The following is a 19,952-nucleotide window of genomic DNA, read 5'->3' as shown; positions in this document are numbered from 1 at the left end:
TGATAGGTATTTTTATTCCGTATTCATTTCGTCATAATGTTACCAGATGACGTCTTATAACCCACAGCCAAATGACCAAATCATTTGCAGGTCAGGCAATATCAACGTGTCAGGCACGAAATTATTGGAAAATACTCAAGTTGTCCGATTTTGCATTTCTCAGACGTCACGAGCGTATAATTGTTGCGGTTTAGGAATGATCATCCAACGCAGCTCGTCTGGCTGTTGTGCCATGCGATACTTGTCGACATGCGTTCGCCTTGCGGATATTGGAAAATAACCCATGTTGTCCGATTTTGCACTTCTCAGATGTCACGAGCGTATAATTGTTGCGGCTTAGCAATGATCATTCAACACAGCTTGTCTGGCTGTCGTGCTATCCGATACTTGTCCAGATGCGTTCGTCTTGCGGATGCGGCCTGAGCGCAGCTTGTAGGCTGCATCTTTTTTGCCTAAGCTAGCATCACATTGGTCATATCCACCCACGTTTGTGTATCAGGAGGTGATGCGATATGTTATGCAGACTTAAGACGCCTTCAAAAACAATCTGAGACACTCTTAACCAAGAACTGATGGCCCAACGGTACCATTTACGGAACACTTGGTCGCCAAGGCTATAATGTTAATAACAAATTCTGCTAGTCGAGACCACAATTTGACATTTTCGCTTAAAGTATCAAGTATCTGAACACTTTTGAATAAACTCAAATGCAAACTATATGCTTGCGCTTGTTGCAAATGTTACCGGTCCATTTACACACCTGTTCGGGAACATCGTACTGGATTTTAGTTTGGGTTTTGCATGTTGTCAAACCACGGCTTCTCGTCCAAGACTGATGCGCATCGCATCACACACGGAAACGTGTTCTGTGTTATCATAGTGTGCAGTAAACCGCGCGGGATTGCAAGGCGCCATTATGCACCTTTTTGTCCACTTTGTGGGTTGTTTTTCAGAACCTGACGTATGGTAATTCAAGGGTTATTTATGGCCACGGAAGCTGTGAGGTGCGTTTTCAAGGAGCATTATTTACATAGATTAGAGAGAAGATAGCCTAGCCTTATCCCTCGGGGAAAAACAAGGGGAATGGAGATATAGATGCGCTGACATTTCGGCAAGATGCCTTTATCGAAACAATATCAGGAGTGAATTCGACACTGCTACCTTGAAAACTATATCTCTTTTCCCCTGGTTTTTCTCACAGGAATAAGGTTTTTCCTACTGTTCACTCGTGGAGGCTTGGCATTACACATCAATAAGTATTTCTGAAGGCAGCAATTCGCAGCTCCCTTTCGTTTCGTGGAAACGTTCAGCACCAAACACGACAATGCATCAAAACACGTGTTGGTGCAACAAGCCAGCTGATTTGTGTTAACAAGCAAAGCAAACGAGCAAAGTGTACCTGACCAGAGTTTTGGTAGCAGTGACGTGTCACGCAAAGAAGCAGAATCTTTCGCAACACACGCAGGATGTCACCCTCCTTCTTTTCCTCATTCACCACTTCATCCCAAACTGCCGCACTGACGGGATGCTGCGGGTGTCAGCCAGTGGTCAAAAGTTGGTTACTGGAAGTAACGATAACCCACGATGGCCGCAATATAGCCCCCTCCCCCCTCCCCTCCTTTACTTCTCTCCTTTGCACCTAGCTCCGCAATGGTCAGTGCTGACCGAAAGAGCTATAATCCAGCCAAACCAAACACCTGACAAACCCCTGTATATCAGCCGCAAGCACTAAGTATCAGACCAATGACAAACTCGAGGTCAAGACTGGACTAACTGAAACGTGATTTATGTTCGACAGTGCCACGTTGATGACGTCATGGCGTAGGCAATTTGAGATCAAGATCTGGACAACTCTGGCCGCAGATAAGTGCCTTGCAAAACACATAAAACCTCGCTGTGAGCACGGAAGTCATTTATCGTCTGGTTTTCCGGCATGATGAATGGAAAATTTCTATGGTGGAACTAGTCGACCTTTAATGTTCCGGGAGGTAACGGCCTCGAGAACAGCTTCGAAACCGTGTTTTTGTCGCGTGTTATCAATGCAACTCATGCTTTGTTAACAACGCCGCTTAACCAGCACATCCTGGTACGTGGAGGTCAATTATCGTCAGCATACGAGATACCAATCCACTTTGAATAAAAACGCTGGCAAGCGTAATGAACATGTGGGACGCACTTAGAGGTTAAAAACGGCATATGAAATAGTCTGCATGTTATTGCTTGTTTAATATCACGTTAAGTATATCTTAAATAGAATATGTCATAACGAAATGCGAAGCTAGAGCGCGGCCGTTGTTATGCTTGCAATTTAAAACTGAACGCGTAAAGATATAAAAGATATCGCTGCCGCCCCATGGCGAGCTGACGGGGCCAGACAGCCCGCGCGCCAGCTGTCCCGTCTGGACCGCGGACGCCAGTCACCGTGATACAGCGCTGCCGCCAGACAGCGTGCCGCCCCCAGAGGAGGCCTTATCACGCCCGCGCGGCGCTCCCCATTCACACGAGACCAGCCGTCGGACGGCGCCGTTCTGAGGAGGGCTTAGCGACCGGCCGGCGCTGCTCGCCACCGGCGCCGCTCACTCACCTCGTTGTCGCCATGCTCGGTGAGCAGCCGGTGACGGGAGCGCTCCGCCTCCTCGATGGCCTTCTCGGCGCGCTCCACCTGCCGGTCGTCGGCGTCGGCGGGCGCTGGCGCCTCGCCGTCCGGGCGTCGCGCCCCCTCGCCGTTCACGCCCGCCGGCAGCGACTCGCCCTCGTCGCTGCCGCTCGCCATGTTCGCGTCTGCGTCGGCGGCGGAGCCTGCCGCGACGCGGCCGCGAGCTTCGGCGCCGCGCCGCGCCGCGGCGCTGGATGCCTCCGCGCGGCCGGCGCTCTCGGCCTGAGCCAGCTCGTGATGGAGGGAGAGGTCTGGCGGCACGGGACTGGCGCGCGGTTCACTGCCGGTGAGCGAGCCGTCCGTGGGCAGCGAGCCGCGCGATTCAACCGACTCCGGCGGCTCCTCTGGTAGCTCCCGCGGCGGCTCCGGTGGCTCCGGCGGCGGGGCGCGCGGGCTCCGTGGTCCGCGGCGGCGCGGCTTCCTCTGGACGGTCACGGGCTCTGCAGGCTGATCCGGAGCGGACGCGGCGCCGCCGTCTGTCGCCGGCCCGGGCCTGTCCGCCTTCATGCGGAGCAGCGTCTTGCGGGCCTTTCGGCGCAGCGTGTCGTCCATGTCTTGCAGTCGCTCCCGGCCCCTGTGCATGCCCTTGCGCAGACTTTCGAGACTGAGGAAGCGTCGCGACGGCTTCTTCTTTCGCCTGCGCTCGCCGTCGCGGACGGGCTCGTCGTCGATGACCTGAGTCTCCTCGCCGATGATGGTGATGGGCGGCCGGACGCGCGGCAGCGTGGCCGGCCCCGCCGCCGCCTCGTCCGACCCCGGCGACACGTACACGCTGTAGTGCAGTCGTGTCAGCGAGTAGGTGCGGTTGCGGGCGCGCGCGCCGGCCGCCGCCGGCCGCGGCCCGCCGGAGCTCGGCTCGCCGCCGGCCAGCTCCGGATCGCTGCAACTACGGCCCGTCTCGACCAATAGCTGACTGGGCGGCGGCGGCGGCGGCGATGGTGGTCCGGCCGATCGGCTCCGGAGCCACCAGCGCCGGCCAGCGGCCCCTGCCATGCTACGGCTTCTCGGCCCGCTCGGGTTCCGCGCCGCCCCCACCGGCCCCGCACCGCCGCGGTCCAGTGTGCTCGGCGTGTGGCAGCCACCTAGCGACGGGTGCGGCTGTCGCCGCCAAGCGTCCTCATTGGTCGCGCGCGCTGCGATAGACCGGCATTGAGTTACCTGCTTTCGGTGTAGAGGGTACGACCGCACTGCGAACAGTCACGCAACCGAACAGGTGCCAGTGGCCCTATCATCGATTTGGCAGACAGTTTTGGAAAGGAGTATATCAAGTTCTGAGGAAGTGGGCGGAATAAGTACATTATATCACTTCATCCCATTTCATGCTTCCTACTCTCTTCAACGCATGGAATAAACAACGCCATGACAAAAATACGCTATTTGGTCTTTCAAATGCATATTCAGTTAATAAGCTATTTGAAGTGAAAATTTAAATGTTGAATGGAGCATATTGCGGCCAAGTGGGCAGGTTCATAGGCATATTTGCTGGGGGCTGTTGTCAGCCGTAAGACATCTGATGTGGCTACGGTTAAAATCCTTCGAAGTCACAAACCCGGAGACAATGCTTGAATACCTACGTTAAATGCTAAGCGCGTTTCCAAATTTCCGATGTAGATGTAAACGCGTTCGGGATATCTCTCAAAACACATTGAAGTGTTCTGGAACATTTTACTTTTGTCCGTCCTCGTCTAACTGTAAAGCATTTTTGCCACATGAACTGATTGCTCAATACAAATCCACTTAATACTCGTTAAAGACATTTATCGGAAGAAAAGTTGCGTAATGGCATGCTTGCATGATTGTACGCATTACGCCGTGGTACGTGCTGCGTAATTATACGCATTTGGTATTGGTATATATCACGTAATGGTACTATTGCGTAATGGTACGCATTTGGTATTGGTGTGCATTACGTGATACTATTACCTAATAACACGTATTTGATATTGGTACGCATTTTATATTGATACGTATTTGGTACTGGTACGCATTGCGTAATGGTGCGTATTGCGTGATGACACGCATCGCGTAATGCGACACATTACGCCATGACACATACCGCGAGTGGTACGTATTACGTAATGGTATACATTGCGTGATGGTACATGTTGCATAATGGTATCCATCGCGTAATGATGTATATTACGTAATGTCACGTGTTGTGCAATGTGACGCGTTGCGTTAGGTAAGTGTTGCGTAATGTGGTGCATTGCGTATTGGTAAGAAGTACGTAATGACACGTGGCGGGTAATGGTACACACCGTAAGCTACCACAAGGCTGCGACGGCGAACGTCCATTGCTAACAGTATGAGAGAATACAAAAGTAAGACCAGGTTTGCAGTACAGCGCCTGCAAAAAAATAAATAAAATAAACAGTGTGGATATAAAGCTCTCATACCAGAAACACAACTGTAACACAATCATTCCCAGTATCATCTGATCTTGTCATCGATTTAGGTTCGAGGCTTTTATTATGTAACGAAATACCGTCGTTTACGGTACTCTTCGTTCCATTTCAATCAATTCTCGATCAGGAAAGCTCACAAGAAACTGCAGTAGGAGATTATATAAAAATCCTAGCATACATATTTGAGGATGAGGTTAAACAACACGTCATAGCCAACCACGCGCAAAACGACATAGCCAGCGACGGTAGGATTGAACTCATGACCTCCGGTGCCGTTCACATTAAACAAGAACCGTACACAACAAAACAGACTGCATTGAGTGAGTGACTACTCAGCCAGTGGATCGGCTGGTCCGTCATTCAAGGAAAAAAAGAAAAGTTGGTATGAAATGTGGCTGCACCCACCTCCAATCCCAATCCCACAATCCCAGCTGGCGGTAGGCTGGCGAGCTGCCGCGGCTTATAGGATCAATTCAAATTCACTGGTCGCCCGCCCAGCAGGTGCGCTACCTGTCACAGTACTGCTTATACGGATTTGCCAGGGGAGCGACGGAGGGGACTAACTCCTTACAATTTCGTACTTAACATTTAATCCTGAAGGGGGCGCTGCAGACGCCATCGTCACCTCTCAGCTGCTCCGTGGCAGAGCTCCGAGCGCATGCCTGCATTGAAGATCATCTCGTTCGAGTGCTTCGAGAAAGAGATATGGGCGGACGGAAACGGCTGGCCGGTGGGCAGCGGCAGGACTGGTCCTAAGTCCAAGCCGCGGGTGAGACGACATGAGTGAGCGGCGTTGTTGCGGTGGCCGAACAAAAACACACAGGCGGACAGCAACACGCCCCGTCAGCAGGCGGGTACCACCTGGCCGGCCGGGAGCACGCATCTGGGGCGACATCAAACCACCGGCGACGGTGCCAGCACAGTGACGTCCAAAGAACACACTGGTCCCGCCCTGGACATGTACATATCTCTGTTCTTGCTGCTGCGATGACGTCACTCTTGCGTGGACGAGAGTCTGCCTATCGAGTTGTGGAAACAACGCAAAGTACCCAGATGCTATGCATAAGTACAACTTCTTGCCCATGTATCGTTCGTCGTTCGTAGCTTAAATTTGCGTGTTCGGTTCGTGTTTGTTTTCAGTTTTACCTTTGATGCAGTTCAGGGCGTGGAAAAAAACGGAATGCATTTACAAGAACATGCAAGTTGCTTTCACGTGTCCATATTGCGCGTTCTACGCGTCATCTGAGTGACGCCCAGCGATGTTAAGATATAGGGACAAACGCATGGAGGGCAGAGGACACACTGACAGGATTGTTGCCTGATGTCAGCAAGAAAGGCCTTCAGCTCCTGGTTTTTCAACATCATGAGTTTAGAGTTTTTCTGCTGAGTTATCGACCCAAATATACCCGGAGGTACGGTTTAAACAACGTGGTGAAGCAAACCTAACTTATGTTGACAAAATCCCTCCAAAAAAGTTCCAGTGCGACTGTTCAAGATAAGATAAGATAAGATAAGATCTCACCACCGACGAATGTGCAGGGCGACAAAACAAGAGAGCAGTTAGCCAACGAACCCCAGGGATGCACTTGACATAAGCATGAAAGGATTTCAGCTCCTCGCTTTTCGGCATCGTGAGTTCACAGTTCTCGTGCTGAGCTATCGACCTTCAAGGTATGAGGAGATACTGGTTAAACGACGTTATAGAGCAAATCTCGATTATATTAACAGCACTCAAAGTGCCAGGGCCCGCGATAGTAACGACGGTAAGCTCGGTAGCAGGTCCCATGTGGTCTAATGGCTAGGATATCTGGCTTTCACCCAGAAGGCCCGGGTTCGATTCCCGGCATGGGAGGAGTTTTAGGTCTCGCATGCCCTAGCTAAGCTAAGGCTACGGAGCGAGTTGCTGTCATGTACGAGTGACAGTAAGCTTCCCTCGTAACCCCCCCCCCCCCCCCCGGTCTGCAGTGACCCTCTCTCAGCGTTGGTGGTTTGTCACGCGGTGCTGTTCATGGTTGCGAAAACAGTCATTCTCATCACGCAATACTCACTAAAAAAATTCGGTCAACTTTTTTCTAGAGCATATTTTTGGAGAATAAAATGTCCTCGGCCGAAACAAACCAAGAAACCCCAAATGTCAGACACTGGTGGTGACCTCAAACAACCTTGCCATCGATAACCATCCGGTGTTGCCAACTGTTACTTCGTAAGCACAATCCATTTATTTGTTATCAAAATAAAGATGCATAAATACTTGCTCTCTACAACGCTCTCTTGCTGGGGTGGGCAATATGTGGCGAAAATGCCCCAGCAACTACCGTGCTTAAAGAGGTGTCACAGGCCTAACTGAACTATTTATTGATGAACGAGTATATCTGGGTTTGTTGCAACGATGGTCTTAAGGGTGCGCTGTCAGTCGACTATTTTGCACTTGATTCATTTGTTACAGTCATAAACGGCACAATAAAGAAGAAGGAGAAGACTGATAATCAAGGAGAAATAATCACTTGAGCCGATTATAAAGGGGAATTGAAAAAGCTGCAGCTTGTCGTCGACAGAAGCTCTCACAAATTGAGGACTTCACGGTACTGAGGTCATGATATCGGAAGGGGAATGCACAGCACCGTTTAAAGTGGACTGACTAAGACAAAATGAATCTGAGACAAAACCAGGAAGAAATTAAATTGATTTAGGCTATTGTAGTATTAGTTTCAACATATCTATTCGCCAGAAGAGAACACCTTTCAATGTCGTCCAGTTATATGAACAGCAGACCAGCCAGCGCCTCCCGCCGCACACCACAATCATCAAGATATTCCACATAAAAAATAATAATCATGTAAGATTATCGATCATAGTAGAATCGACAGGTCAGGAATCTTCCTTGCAAAATATTTAGTGGCCCGTTCCACATAAGGTAACAAAGAAGGTAGCGACGGCCTCATGATCACGTACTTCGAGGGGCTGCCATTTCTGTCGCTCAAAAGGGAGAAAGACGGAAGAGCAATTTTTTTTGGAAATAAAGCTCTTTACATCAATTGTTGCACCTGAAATGAATTGTACCTAGTGATGTTCGGTCAAAAATTTGGGAACAAATTGCGTTCCAAATAAGTCCAAACTAATTTGTTAACTTTCAGGCATGTTGAATTCGCCAAAACCTACAAACACTTTTCCTGAACAGTTAACTTCGTGCGCCATCAGGTAAATGGTGTGTAGAAAAATACTTTAGCGACTGCTGCGCGACAGGAGTGTCTCAGACCTCATTGACAAGTGCTGGATGAGAAAGTCAGGGCCTATGACGGCGACGCCCTGATGGTTGTGCCGTCACTCGCCTATTCCCTGAATGACCTTCAGATATTTTTAGGCCTTTTTGCCTTTGCACGGCAGATCCGTTCAACTAAAAGCAGATGACTACTATTCGGTTCAAAATTACGTCAGATTTTCAGTGCATTAGCGTGGAACATTATTCACATACATAAGACAGTAGTATCAGCCTTATTCCTGGGAAAAACAAGGAGAATGGAAATATAGTTAGGTTGATATTTTGGCAACGTGCCTTTATCAGAAATACACACACAGCAATGGCAGAAGTGGCTATTGCTATGCGCAGAAGCAGCAGAAACTTCTACTATTGTTTCGATAAAGGCATGTTGCCGAAATATCAACCTAACTATATCTCCATTCTCCTGGTTTTTCCGAGGAATTAGGCTAATACCACTGTCTTAAAAGCAGATGACGGTGCCTGAGAACGAACAAAACAAAAAGTTCGTCGCCATTTTCACACCTACACCGCAATGGGCGAATGAGATATACGTGATCACTTTCGTCATTTGCCTCCCACGGACATCACACACAGTAGGTCTTCCGCACAAACATCGCCAGGCTTGGTATAAGCAGGAGTATAAGCTCCTGGTTACTTGGCGTTATGCGTTGAGAGTTCTTGTGCTGATAACAACTGGTCTCTCAATTGTAGTCAGACGGTCAATCCGTCCCAAGCTCAGATACGACGCCATTGCTCATCTCCCAAGTAAACTAGGGGCCTCAGGTGTCAGCGGCGTATGCCTCGTGCTTCCCAACACGGTCTCAATCAAGGGAATCTAGTACGACACCCATACGATATTGATATCAGCAAATGCACAAGACATTTTGAATACTTAACACCCTAATTCAGCCCTATATCCAACGTGATGGCATTTAGAAGCGGTATGCCTCACGCTTGTCAGCCAGTCAGTTCGCTGAATCTGCGGTGCGGCGGGCTGTGTGCGAAGCCTACGCTGTCGATCGTCGGCCCATCCTCTAATCAAAAGCTGTTGTTCCTCTTAGTAGCAGGAAGCTCGATGAGTACTTGACGCGCGTCACTTCGAGGTCTGTCGTTGAGTTCTGAAACTACGGTTTAAGTATCCACAAACAATGAGATCGGCAGTGCAGTCTACCGCCTCTACCAGGGACGCCCTCCATGGTAGAGCCTCCGAAGAGCCAAACAGCACCTTAAAAACTGACGATTAGCTACACCCTTGAGACCAGCGAGCTTCTCACATCAACACACCAGCCACAGCCTACATCCTTGTACTGTATTTTGTCAACAACCCGATTCGCAGGCGCGTGGCGAGCATTCGAAGACATCTGTCTCATTTGGCACGACGATTTAAAACGCCACGTAGCAGACTGATGACGTCCGTCGCGATGTGCTGAGGTCAGCTCCAATTCTTACGACGAATCATAAGCCTAGTTATTTAGTATAGTATACTGTGATAGTGGTATAGTATACTGTATAGTATACTGTAACGCTGCAAGCGTCATTTAGTACAGGCAGGCGCTTAGCTTTGAATCTCGTCCATCTCAGATGGTCTGCTGAAATTTGTGTCAATTTTCGCAATTGCGTCACCAAAAAGCTCACAAAAGTTTCCATTTTTTACCGATCGTGTCGGGTGAATCGGAAATTTTTCACCCCTGTCGAGGCGGGCCCGAGTAAGCCATTGTCGCCCAGCCTGGATTCGACGTATGTGTTATTGGCGCGCAAAAACTTCACCGCATTGTTATCAGTTATGGCGGAAAAGCATGACCTTGCAAATGAACGAATCTTTAGCCTTCTTTTCATTTGAAAACCGCAGGCTGCTTTCTGGAGGAGAAAACTGCGCGCTGCCTCTTGGCACGCCTATTGACCTCGAATGCTTTGCATGATTGGAAATCACCCTATGAATGTAAATGATCACATAATATGTGGGCCAGTGGCGCATAAATGGCCCTCAATATTAAGCACAGCTAATATGTTTTTAAAGCAAAAGTTTTCTGTCGTTTTTCTCGATCAGGCGGGAGTTTCAGCTTTTTATTACCATAGTTTCACCTACGTACTGTGATGCCAATACGTACATATTTTTTCGGACCCCACCTGCGAAGTACATGCCACCTCTCCGGCCCGCCCACATCAGTTCTGCTCGTTTCCCACCGTCCGTAGAGGGACGAACAGCGGCGCAGTGATGGATCCAAAGGGGAGAGGCTGGTGGAGTGACGATTCATGACAAAACGGTGACAGGACAGACGTCTTCCATCTTAAGCCTCTACTTTGATGAAATTATGGCCCCTGTGCATGCACATCAGTTGTCACCGGATTAGGTGCTCCATCCGCGCTTGGTCGCGTTGTTTGTTTTTCTTGCCTCGGTGGCATGGCCAACGTCCCGAGCGGCAATATCCTGATCACAGTTAGACAACATGGATATGAAAGTACACTATACAAATACACAATTCGGATACGATAAATAAATACAAATAACTAGTGCGAAAAACCAACAAATAACATAAGTAAACGAGTAATGAAACATAGATATGCCCCAACTCAAAACAGGAAGAATTATCTGCAAATTATATCTAACATATTTCGACGCTGAAGTGTGTAATGTAATGTAACTCAATACTCGGAGTTGGTAAATAAGTGCTATTGTATCCCACAATGACCTGGCCCTTGGCCATCGCGTCTCTAAGTTCTCCACTCACACAGCGAAAGGGGATGGACCGATTCTCTCCGTTCTCCGTCCCTGGACTGACCGAACGAGGGCGATACTGACATTCAGCAAATGTGGGAGTTGATTTGTGGGGCACCTCGACGGCCCGCGCCCAGGCACCACGCGCACAAAAACCAGATAGGGAACGCACCGAGGAGGGACGCACCGACAATCTGCTCAATGGCTTTTTACCGCGTAAAGCCAAGGTCATCAGACTAGTGGAGGAATGGTCTAGGTAGCGGTCTCGCAGGGGGACTGGAGTAACGGCAGAACTTGGCTCAGTGTATGGGAGCGGACGGGGTAATTACCATAAATAATGTGATTCATTTAGGTGTCAGAATTTCTTACCAAATTGAAGTGCTTCTATGCTTTTCAACAGCTATTCAACTTAATGAAGCGTGGCACCCTGAACCAAAAAGTACAAACAATAGACGCAATCCCTTCCGGAATGATTTCACTTTCATTCGTAACTTTCCGCAGCCTTTTGAATGTGGGAGATGTGCTTTGGGTCTTAGCAAACAAAAACAAAAAACAAAAAACGCTGTGTATAGAACAAGAAAGGGTTCCAAAAGCACACATATAAAAATAGATAGTTGTTTACCTTGTGGACACGAGCCCTGTGGATAATTTTGGAAGGCGTTGGTGAATGCGGTGCAGCCGGCCACACCGGGCTACGCCGTAGCGGATGACGGATTCCCCTGGGAGCATATCACATCTGCGCCGAAGCCTGACGATCCCGAAGCTCGACATCACACACGCGCGTGCACACCTTCCCAGACGCGCACGCAAACCCACACTCAGGCCTGCGATGCGTCGCATGATTCGGGCGAATCCGGCGGAGCTCGGCCGGCTGGTCTGCACCGCCGCCTCCAGCGGTGGAGCAACGTCGCGACTCTCCTCAGACTACGACCGACCGGCCTGCTGAGGTCACCGAGCGTGCCCGGAGAGGTGGCCGGGTCGGGTCCCGTTCCGCGGGCTTGCCGTGCATTGGCAGTTCAGAACTACGGCGCCTGCATAACCGCGACCCGCAAAGTTTGTCTACAGAAAGTTCGTCGGTTCATGGATGGATCACTGAGGAGCCGACAGATAGCTCAGGTTGGACATGAAACCGAGCCAACCGAACTCTGCTACTCGGATTGCTGAACGATTGCGGGAGCGGATGACGAGTGACCTGACATAAGTAACGATTCATACTAGCCGATGTTGGGCGTACTTCCATCACAAAACGCGTAGTTCGTAAGCACGTTCAGTACCAGGCACGGGCTACGTCTGCGTCTCGGCACCACAGGACGCCCTACCTTGCCGTCGGGGGCAGTGCTGTCCTGAACGCTGTCCCGTGCCGCCTCGGCTCGCGCGCCGACCGTGCCAGCACGACGTGCCACACCCATGTGACCCGGATGCATGCCTGTCGGCGGCGTCTCTGATCGCTCACGTGACCGGTGCGGCTCTGGCGGCCCGGCGGCCGTGGCGGCGGGCGGCCGGCCGGGCGGGGGACGGGGCCGGGGCCTGGGCCGCCCGGCGGGCGGTCCGGGCGGGGCGGGCGAGCGGAGCGGCGGCAGCATCGGGTGTCGGCACCGCAGACCGCCGCGGCCGCGAAGCCGCACGGTGGGAGCGGGTCGGGTGACGCCGCGGCGCGTCCGCCGCCCTGTAACCGGGCCCCGGCCCGACACCGCCGTCGCTCGCGGGACAAGCTGTTTGTGACACCGGAACCCCGACCGACGGCCGGAACTGACCGCGCTCCTCCGATCCTGTCCGGTCCGATTCGATTATCGCCCCTTTGATGAGAGGTTGCGATGGAAACACTCCACTACAGCTCAATCAATTATGAAAATGCGCCGTGGATGAACTGTAGTTGACTAGCTTAGTTTGAAGCAGATTTTGGGTCCAAACCTTGCATCTTACATTACGTTTGGTTAAAGTTGTCGGGCGAACAAAAAGTGCATATTTTTGTTTTTAACATTGTTCTTATCGAAGGCAGACGCATGGCCAAAGAATTTACCCAAAACACGTTTTGGGCGCAATAAAGCGTTTAAACTAGCTCATGACGTCCGCACGAATGTTGTCGGTTCAGGAGACGTTGCAGTCTATCAATGCATACGTTTAAACCAGACTGGCCATACGTGACTCAAACCATTAGTTGTAACAAGTGCCGCGGATTGAACCAAATAGTCGACGTCCCTTTTGATCTTGAAGTTTGTTGATGCCGGTTCGGCTCGTCTCGTAAATGACACTGTTGACATATTAAAGGAGCCGAAACTGAAAACCTTTGGTTAGCACGGCGGTCTCTAGCCTCAAAAAGATCATGTGACAACTGCAGGCACACATACTGGGATCCCTCACGTAAACTATGCTTATCTGTGATTACTGGCGGCTGATATTGCCAGTTTATGGTCGTGCCGAGCCAGGACGGGGGCAGTTGAACTCGTAATCATAACCACCGGGCATCGAAACCGGAGACCTGGCTGGTTTGGGGAAGGAATGCCCAAAACGCCTACTTAAACCATTGTCACGAAGAGTTCAGTTATCGGGAAATCGCCAGCACTTTCGTGCCGAGCTTTGTTTTCTCAAGATACACTCCCCTTACATCTTCATGCACGTATCGATCAAGCGGATCATAGCAGGGACACAGTGTTTATCGGGTGCGTCATGTGCGTTGCAAAAGAGTCATATATTTGATGTTTCTTGAAAATTTTATGTCAATATAATAATTACAACCAATAATAACGCATGATATGCTGCTATATTTACATTTTCATATTTTTCTGAGCGGCACTGAAAGAACCCTACTCTTGTACTAAAAAACTAAGCCTGTTTGGTTGGCCTTGAACCGAAACCAAGGCCATTTTGGGCACGAAAGGAGAGAGCATTTATTTGACGGCAAAAGCAGAAAGTGGTTAACAGCAAAAGCGGGAAGTGGTGAATTTGATGGGAAAATGCGGAAGGTTCTGTTACTTGAGCGTATTATTTTCATCTCACCAGCTATAAGCGGTTAGCTCATGACGCGGAGAGTGAGTAAATCGTGCACCATGCCAAGCCTTGTGAAATAAAGATGAAGCACATAATAGAGCGAACGTTTTAGTGCAGCTGAATCTCCAGATTTTCCACGTCAACGTCATGAGCTTCTGACTGAAACGCCGGCTGGAACCGTGTACCCAGCGGTAAAAAGCGCTTCTGATTTGCCGGACGTGATCGGTGACAAAATCGGACACTTGTGCGGGCCAATTAGCGACAAGATTGCAAAAATTCGAACAGATTACAACGGATAGACAGACAGCATTACAATATATCATCCCAGTCAGACGAAACTCAAAGCTTAGAACTGGTCTGTACTCGCTAACGCTTGCAGCGTGAGTTGTGTCGAGTCACTATACGATATTCATATTGACCGCAGGAACGAATTAGTATTTCTAACACCGCGAGATGGTGCTGGAAGCTGGGGACAGGGTTGGAAAAGTACATGTAAAATCTCTATTTTTTCGTGTTGCTGTAGCTGTTATATTGTTCAGAAGTAAACCTCAAAGTTTTACAGGTGAAATATGCTTCCCAATCTAGCCTTTGAAGGATGCGAATTGATTTGGAAAGACTTTTGGAACGATTATTCCACAACGGTCGTCCTCGCGCGTCCGGTGTCTGATGCCTAGCGCTGTCTGCAGCGTCTAACACCGCAAACTGCATCCCCAGTCCATCAGTGTGCTCCTAAGATAGGGAGCGCGGGCTTAAAACGTCTATCTGTAGTTTGTTTCTCTAGTGAATTCTGCAAAAGGATTGACGTCCTTAGGTAAATATGGATTTAAATTTTTCATGTTTGGGACCGTTTCGATTGGCTAGATTGAACACTTATCAGGCCCTTCCCTTTGCCCGGGCGAGAAGGAGCATGTAATTAGCTCGCTCGATGCTCTGTTGTTGCTATTGTTTCGATGATATACGTTCTGGTGTTTTAAAATTTTTAACAATGCATCCATATTTCATGGATTTGTTCTCCAAAATACTGCTTTTAGATTTATGTGCTAGAATCAAAGAAGTTATTAGATACGAAGTTACTGCTCTATAAATATCAAAGTATTTCATTCGGCATCCTATTTTTGTGCAATGTGCAGTGCGAGAAACCGACCCAGTTTTTAATTTGTTCTCGATGTGGGTCAAAATCCTCGCATATTGTTGTGCCGCCACGTGGTTTGCGTAGCCTGCAGATCACCTCACAGCGATTTTGATCCCCCTGCCTCTTGACCCAGACGCTTTCCACTTTGGAGCGGTGCTGTGGGCTGGGAGGTGAGGCGCTGGTGCGGTGAGTCCGTCGTGTGTAACAGTCATGAAGCTTTCACCACAGTGATGTAGTTTCGCAACACAAGTTTGTGGCGCTGAACAGGGAAAATAGACAAATCTGACCCGCAAAAATACACTACAAACAAGCTTTCCGTGATTTGACCTACTTTCCCCTCAAAGCTAGGGAGTCTGAGTCTTCCCCAGCTGAAAAGGGAACCACACTCCTGTTCCAGTACATTTTCTTGCTCTTTCTCGGCGAGAGATGTTGTCGTCGGCGGCATTATCACTTTGTTCGGCCTGGAATGTCGAAACAAGGTTTCGGAAATCGGCGTAGGGTCGATGTTGTGCGTTTTTAGGCGTTACTGGACGTGTGTGACATCGGGAATAAAAATGGTAAGCTGAAGTCCGTTCGGGGATAAAAATGGTAAGCTGAAGTCCGCGACCATTAACATCTGCCGCGGAAACCCCCGGCAGGTGGTCGCCAGGCGTGCTTCAGACCGCAGCGCAGCACTCGCCGTAGGCGTGTTCGAAACGCCCCGTGTTGCTCTGTTGATCATTGTCGGACGTTTAGCACTAGCGGTTTAGTCTCGTGGTGTCGATCGCTAGGTTTTCGTCAATGTTTCATTGGATGCTCACGTCGAAATGAAGGTGGGCACATTTCAAAAGTTCTTCCTAACATAGCGGCTAGTAAATCCGTCTTGTTTTTGGGAGCTGATAGTCGATCGGTCTGTTTTAACACTCCGATAACACACCGTGGCAGAACACCACAGCGAACGCCGATTATTGCAGCCCATGCAACTTGAAACAGCGCTGAAGAATAGTATAACACTCAGGCACTAGCATAAAGCTAGACCAGCGTTAAAATGAATGTTTCACATTTAGATATATTGAAGCAAGCCTCAAAGGTCATCAAAATAGTTTGATTACTTCATCGTACCTTGCACAGCATTGATTGAGAGCCAGTCGCTGGCCGTTATGTCTGGGATTTGCATTAACGAACGCCAAATATGAACGCCTTGATATTATATTATTCCTAGCCTTAATCGCCGCATGACTTATGGAATAACAGACTTTGAATGGCGTTGTTATGACGTCATAAATAACAAGGTGACTTTCAGATACTCCCACCGATATGACCTTCCCCATTTTCGCGGGCGTGTAGTTCAGAAACTAGAGGGGCTTAGGTCTTAAGGAAGGCAGGATTTTAAACAGCACCCAAAGGTCTTAAAGACTGCTAGCACATTTCAAAAGCCCATGAAAATTTGAAACACTCCCTTTAACAAAACATACTAATTGTGCAATTAAAACATGCAGAATACCGCGAAAAACAGAAAATTATCCATTAGATGTGATACGAACGCAATGCAAAGCTCCTTTAACAAACGTCTAATAGTTTGATATTCTCTCTTTCTTTTTTCCTCTTACCTGTGAAACAATTATCAAAACCCTTGGAGGTTGCATAATTTTGGGCTTTCACGTTTAGTGTTCTGCAAGTACATACTGAGGCTCCAGAAGATTAGCGGGGCGAAGGGCAAACTCACCACAGAGTAACTTGGACTTTGGGAGGGGGAGACAGTGACCCATCCAACAGAATACAAATCGACACCCATACAAACTTCCTACAAACTTGAGGTGCGGTCTAAGGTTCAAGGAGACTCAGCGGGTTATCGGTGAGTAGAGGGGACCCTATTTTCGGGCCAGTGACCGCCTTGAAGCCTTGTTTGGCACGCAAGGCGAGAGCACCGGCTCATGGTTTCAGAGCAGCTGTCGGCACCTATCGTTCAAGATAAGTTTTTGCGTCATCGGCGATAGAGGGAGTGGGGTTGGATTCGCTGGGAGAAAAACTGAATTCCATTTGAATGGGGCATGATAGTATCGCGACAGACTTAGATACAACGTTTTTGCACGCCCTTGCCCGGCTTCCATCTGGTGCAAAAACCACTGGCTGGCACAAAGATCAGTGCGCACACATTCACTGGGTGGTTTGTGTGGGCTGCGCCCCCCGCCAGAACTTCCTCGGCATTCCCATGGCCGTGACGTAAGACAAATCAGATCAGTCTAGTGTCTGCATTGTACACATCTCTGGTATTTTTCCAATCTTGGTTTTCATTGGTTTCTGCGGGGCCACTTACTGATTTCTGTCCCCTTTTAGGACTTAGGAAACCCTCTAATCAGAAAACTTGGTGACGTCACAGTAATGCTCTAAGAAGATACCTATCCAGAACTTAACCATGTTTCTTATTTGCTCTTGCTGCTAAAGTCCTGAGCTTCAAAACAAATACTTGGCCTCGGACGTGGCATGTTTGAACTAACAATGTAGTTGGTAGTTAATGCCGCCAGAAACTCGGCGTTTTGTAAATCTGAAAAAGGTAAAGCTTTGGATGAACCAAGGCTTTATCTAACAACAATAATGCATACCGGTCAGCACCGCATCTCGACCCCGATATGCACCTAAACGAATTCAAGTGTGTCATGCATTTGGTGCGGACATGCTCCACGTGTTTGGACACAGACAATCTCGGGTCAACAACGATGCCTATAAATTTGAACGACGAAACAAAACGAATATTGTGACCCTCGAGTTGAACAGACTGTGCGGGTATGTCTCGTTGCGTTTTATTGAAATCATAACGACCGATTTTGTATCAGAAAAATAAAGACTATAAGGTCTCGACCATTGTTGTAACTCATGAGTACGCCCTGGAGGCATGGTAATGAGGGATCAGACTCGCCATCTGAGCACCAGGTCGCGCTGTCATTCGTGAAAGAGTCACGAGGACATGTCTGAAGGGAGTTAATCAGATAAGCCATCTATCATCAGGTTAAAGAGCATTGGGGATTACAGCTAACCTGTGGAACACCATTTTCTTGAATGGGAACATTAGAGGCAGCCGATCGGCATGTTCCGCGGAACGATCGCGTTCACGAGAGAAATTCGGCGGGTTGGTATGCCGAATATCCCTTGAATCCTAGCATATGAAGTTTGAAGATAAGTGCACAATTATACCCCATATCACAAGCTTGAGCAATTTCTGGAAACACTGCAGCGGCGTGAGGTTTTGGTGGAAATACGCGACGTAGGTTTGTTTCGGCACGAATGATATGATCATAGGTGGTACGATTGCGACGAAATCCACATCGCTGATCCGATGAGAGTATTTCACGATATTTTATCCAGGCAAAGGCGTCTGCCAACCATGAGTACTAACAGCTTTCCCAGGCAGCTGGCTCAGTGTAATGAGGCGATAGCTGACTGGATTGCCTGCGTCCTTGTCTGGGGAAAGCTGGAAAGGAAAAAGACTACCGCTTACCAGGTAGTGCACAAACCTATCCCTGATCTTACTAGACGAAATAGCTGCCGTAAATTGTCATAGAAAGGTTAGCCAGGACCAACGTTTGGCGGCTTTTTTAATTTTATGGTTTCGTGTGTGTTCAGAGTTGCGGGCAATTAAATAAAGTAAGTTGTGATTGTGTTGACAATAGACCTTCTTAACGTCACCTGTCCACCAAGGTACAAAGAGGCTTGTGTTGTAGGTTAAGTCAGAGACATTGTCGCGGTTGCTGCAAAATGGAGAATATGTGTAATGAGACGAGCTCCCTGCTCTGGTGAGTCATAGCGATTGTGGTTGACAAAACAAAGTTCCTGAAATTTGGTCCCCAGGAAAAATTTCGCAGATTCCAATGCGCTATATATTGCGAAACTGCATCACCAGCGGGATCAAAAGTGTTATAAACTTTAATTGCATAATGGCCGCTGTCGTCGACATCCCCACAACAGTCCGGTCTAGGAAAGTCCGTTGAGGGAGAGCTCAAAGACAAGTCAACGGCTGTTTCCGTTCCAGAAGGTATGTGGGGACAATTATCGTTGCCTCTGTTTAACAGGACTTAATTACGTGCAGCAATGCAATTTTCAACGAACTGTCCTCGAAACTTCGAAATCCTTTTCTCACCTTCGGCGATTTCAACGCTCACAGTACAGCGTGAAGTAACGGCACCCAGGCCGTCAGTTACCGAGGATGAGAAAAGGGTTTGGAAATTGAGCAACGAGTTGGTCAAGATGCCGTAAGAGCTCCGTGTTATCATAATTTGGTGGAATATGTAAAAATGCTTTCATTTCAACCCATTTTGAAACAAGGCCGCGACAATCCTTTGTAAAAACGACAGTTATTGGCGAACGGGCCCATCCCCACCGTTTGGTGGGAATCGGCCGAACGGAGCTGGCCATGGCCGACCCACGGCCACTCTCACGGGGGGGGGGGGGGGGCGGCGGCCTTCGCTCAGGCGTGTTGTAGCAGGCGTTGTGCAGGGGAGGGGAGAGGCCGTCCGGATGACAAGCGGGGGGACCCGGCTGCCGACCGTTCCTCGCCGACCGTTCCTCCTCGGCCGACCGGGACCCGGATGGCCGTCGTTCCTCCCGACCTCCGCACGTAGACCAGGCATGAAGGGTGGCACGCCGGCCGGCCTGGGGGCGTGAGTGCTCGGGTCTCTGGGCATCCGAACGCCCGGCCAGGGGCGACTCGGCAGTATTAGTCGTCCGGGTCTGCGTATTCTACTCTGTTGAAACAGAGGTGCGGGGGAGGATCTGCAGGGAAGACAGCTGGGGAAAAGAGTTTGTCTGCGTTTCGCATTTG

The 19,952-nt window shown here is 49.3% G+C and overlaps 1 protein-coding gene and 1 non-coding gene across 3 annotated transcripts in view; one reads left to right on the top strand and one right to left on the bottom strand.

Moving 5' to 3' along the window:
- Positions 1 to 19,952, bottom strand: part of LOC119102626 (ras-related protein Rab-32) — a 58,408-nt gene that overhangs the window by 25,565 nt on the left and 12,891 nt on the right. Inside the window, exon 1 of one of the 2 annotated variants that reach the window (XM_037226074.1) lies at positions 12,357 to 12,461. The exons of the other annotated variant lie outside the window; for it this stretch is intronic. Within the exon in view, the coding sequence (XP_037081969.1) occupies positions 12,357 to 12,461 (105 nt within the window). Of the gene's footprint in view, positions 1 to 12,356; positions 12,462 to 19,952 lie in introns of those variants that run through there. 2 annotated transcript variants of the gene reach the window in all.
- TRNAE-UUC (transfer RNA glutamic acid (anticodon UUC)) lies at positions 6,843 to 6,914 on the top strand. The gene has a single exon. It is a non-coding gene; the product is annotated as a tRNA-Glu (tRNA).

Source organism: Pollicipes pollicipes, unplaced genomic scaffold (genome assembly GCF_011947565.3).
Source record: "Pollicipes pollicipes isolate AB1234 unplaced genomic scaffold, Ppol_2.1 Scaffold_5724;HRSCAF=6776_pilon_pilon_pilon, whole genome shotgun sequence".
In the NCBI taxonomy this organism is placed as follows: domain Eukaryota; kingdom Metazoa; phylum Arthropoda; class Thecostraca; order Pollicipedomorpha; family Pollicipedidae; genus Pollicipes; species Pollicipes pollicipes.
The sequence above is the reverse complement of the archived record's forward strand: the minus strand, read 5'-3'. Positions and strand labels throughout refer to the sequence as shown.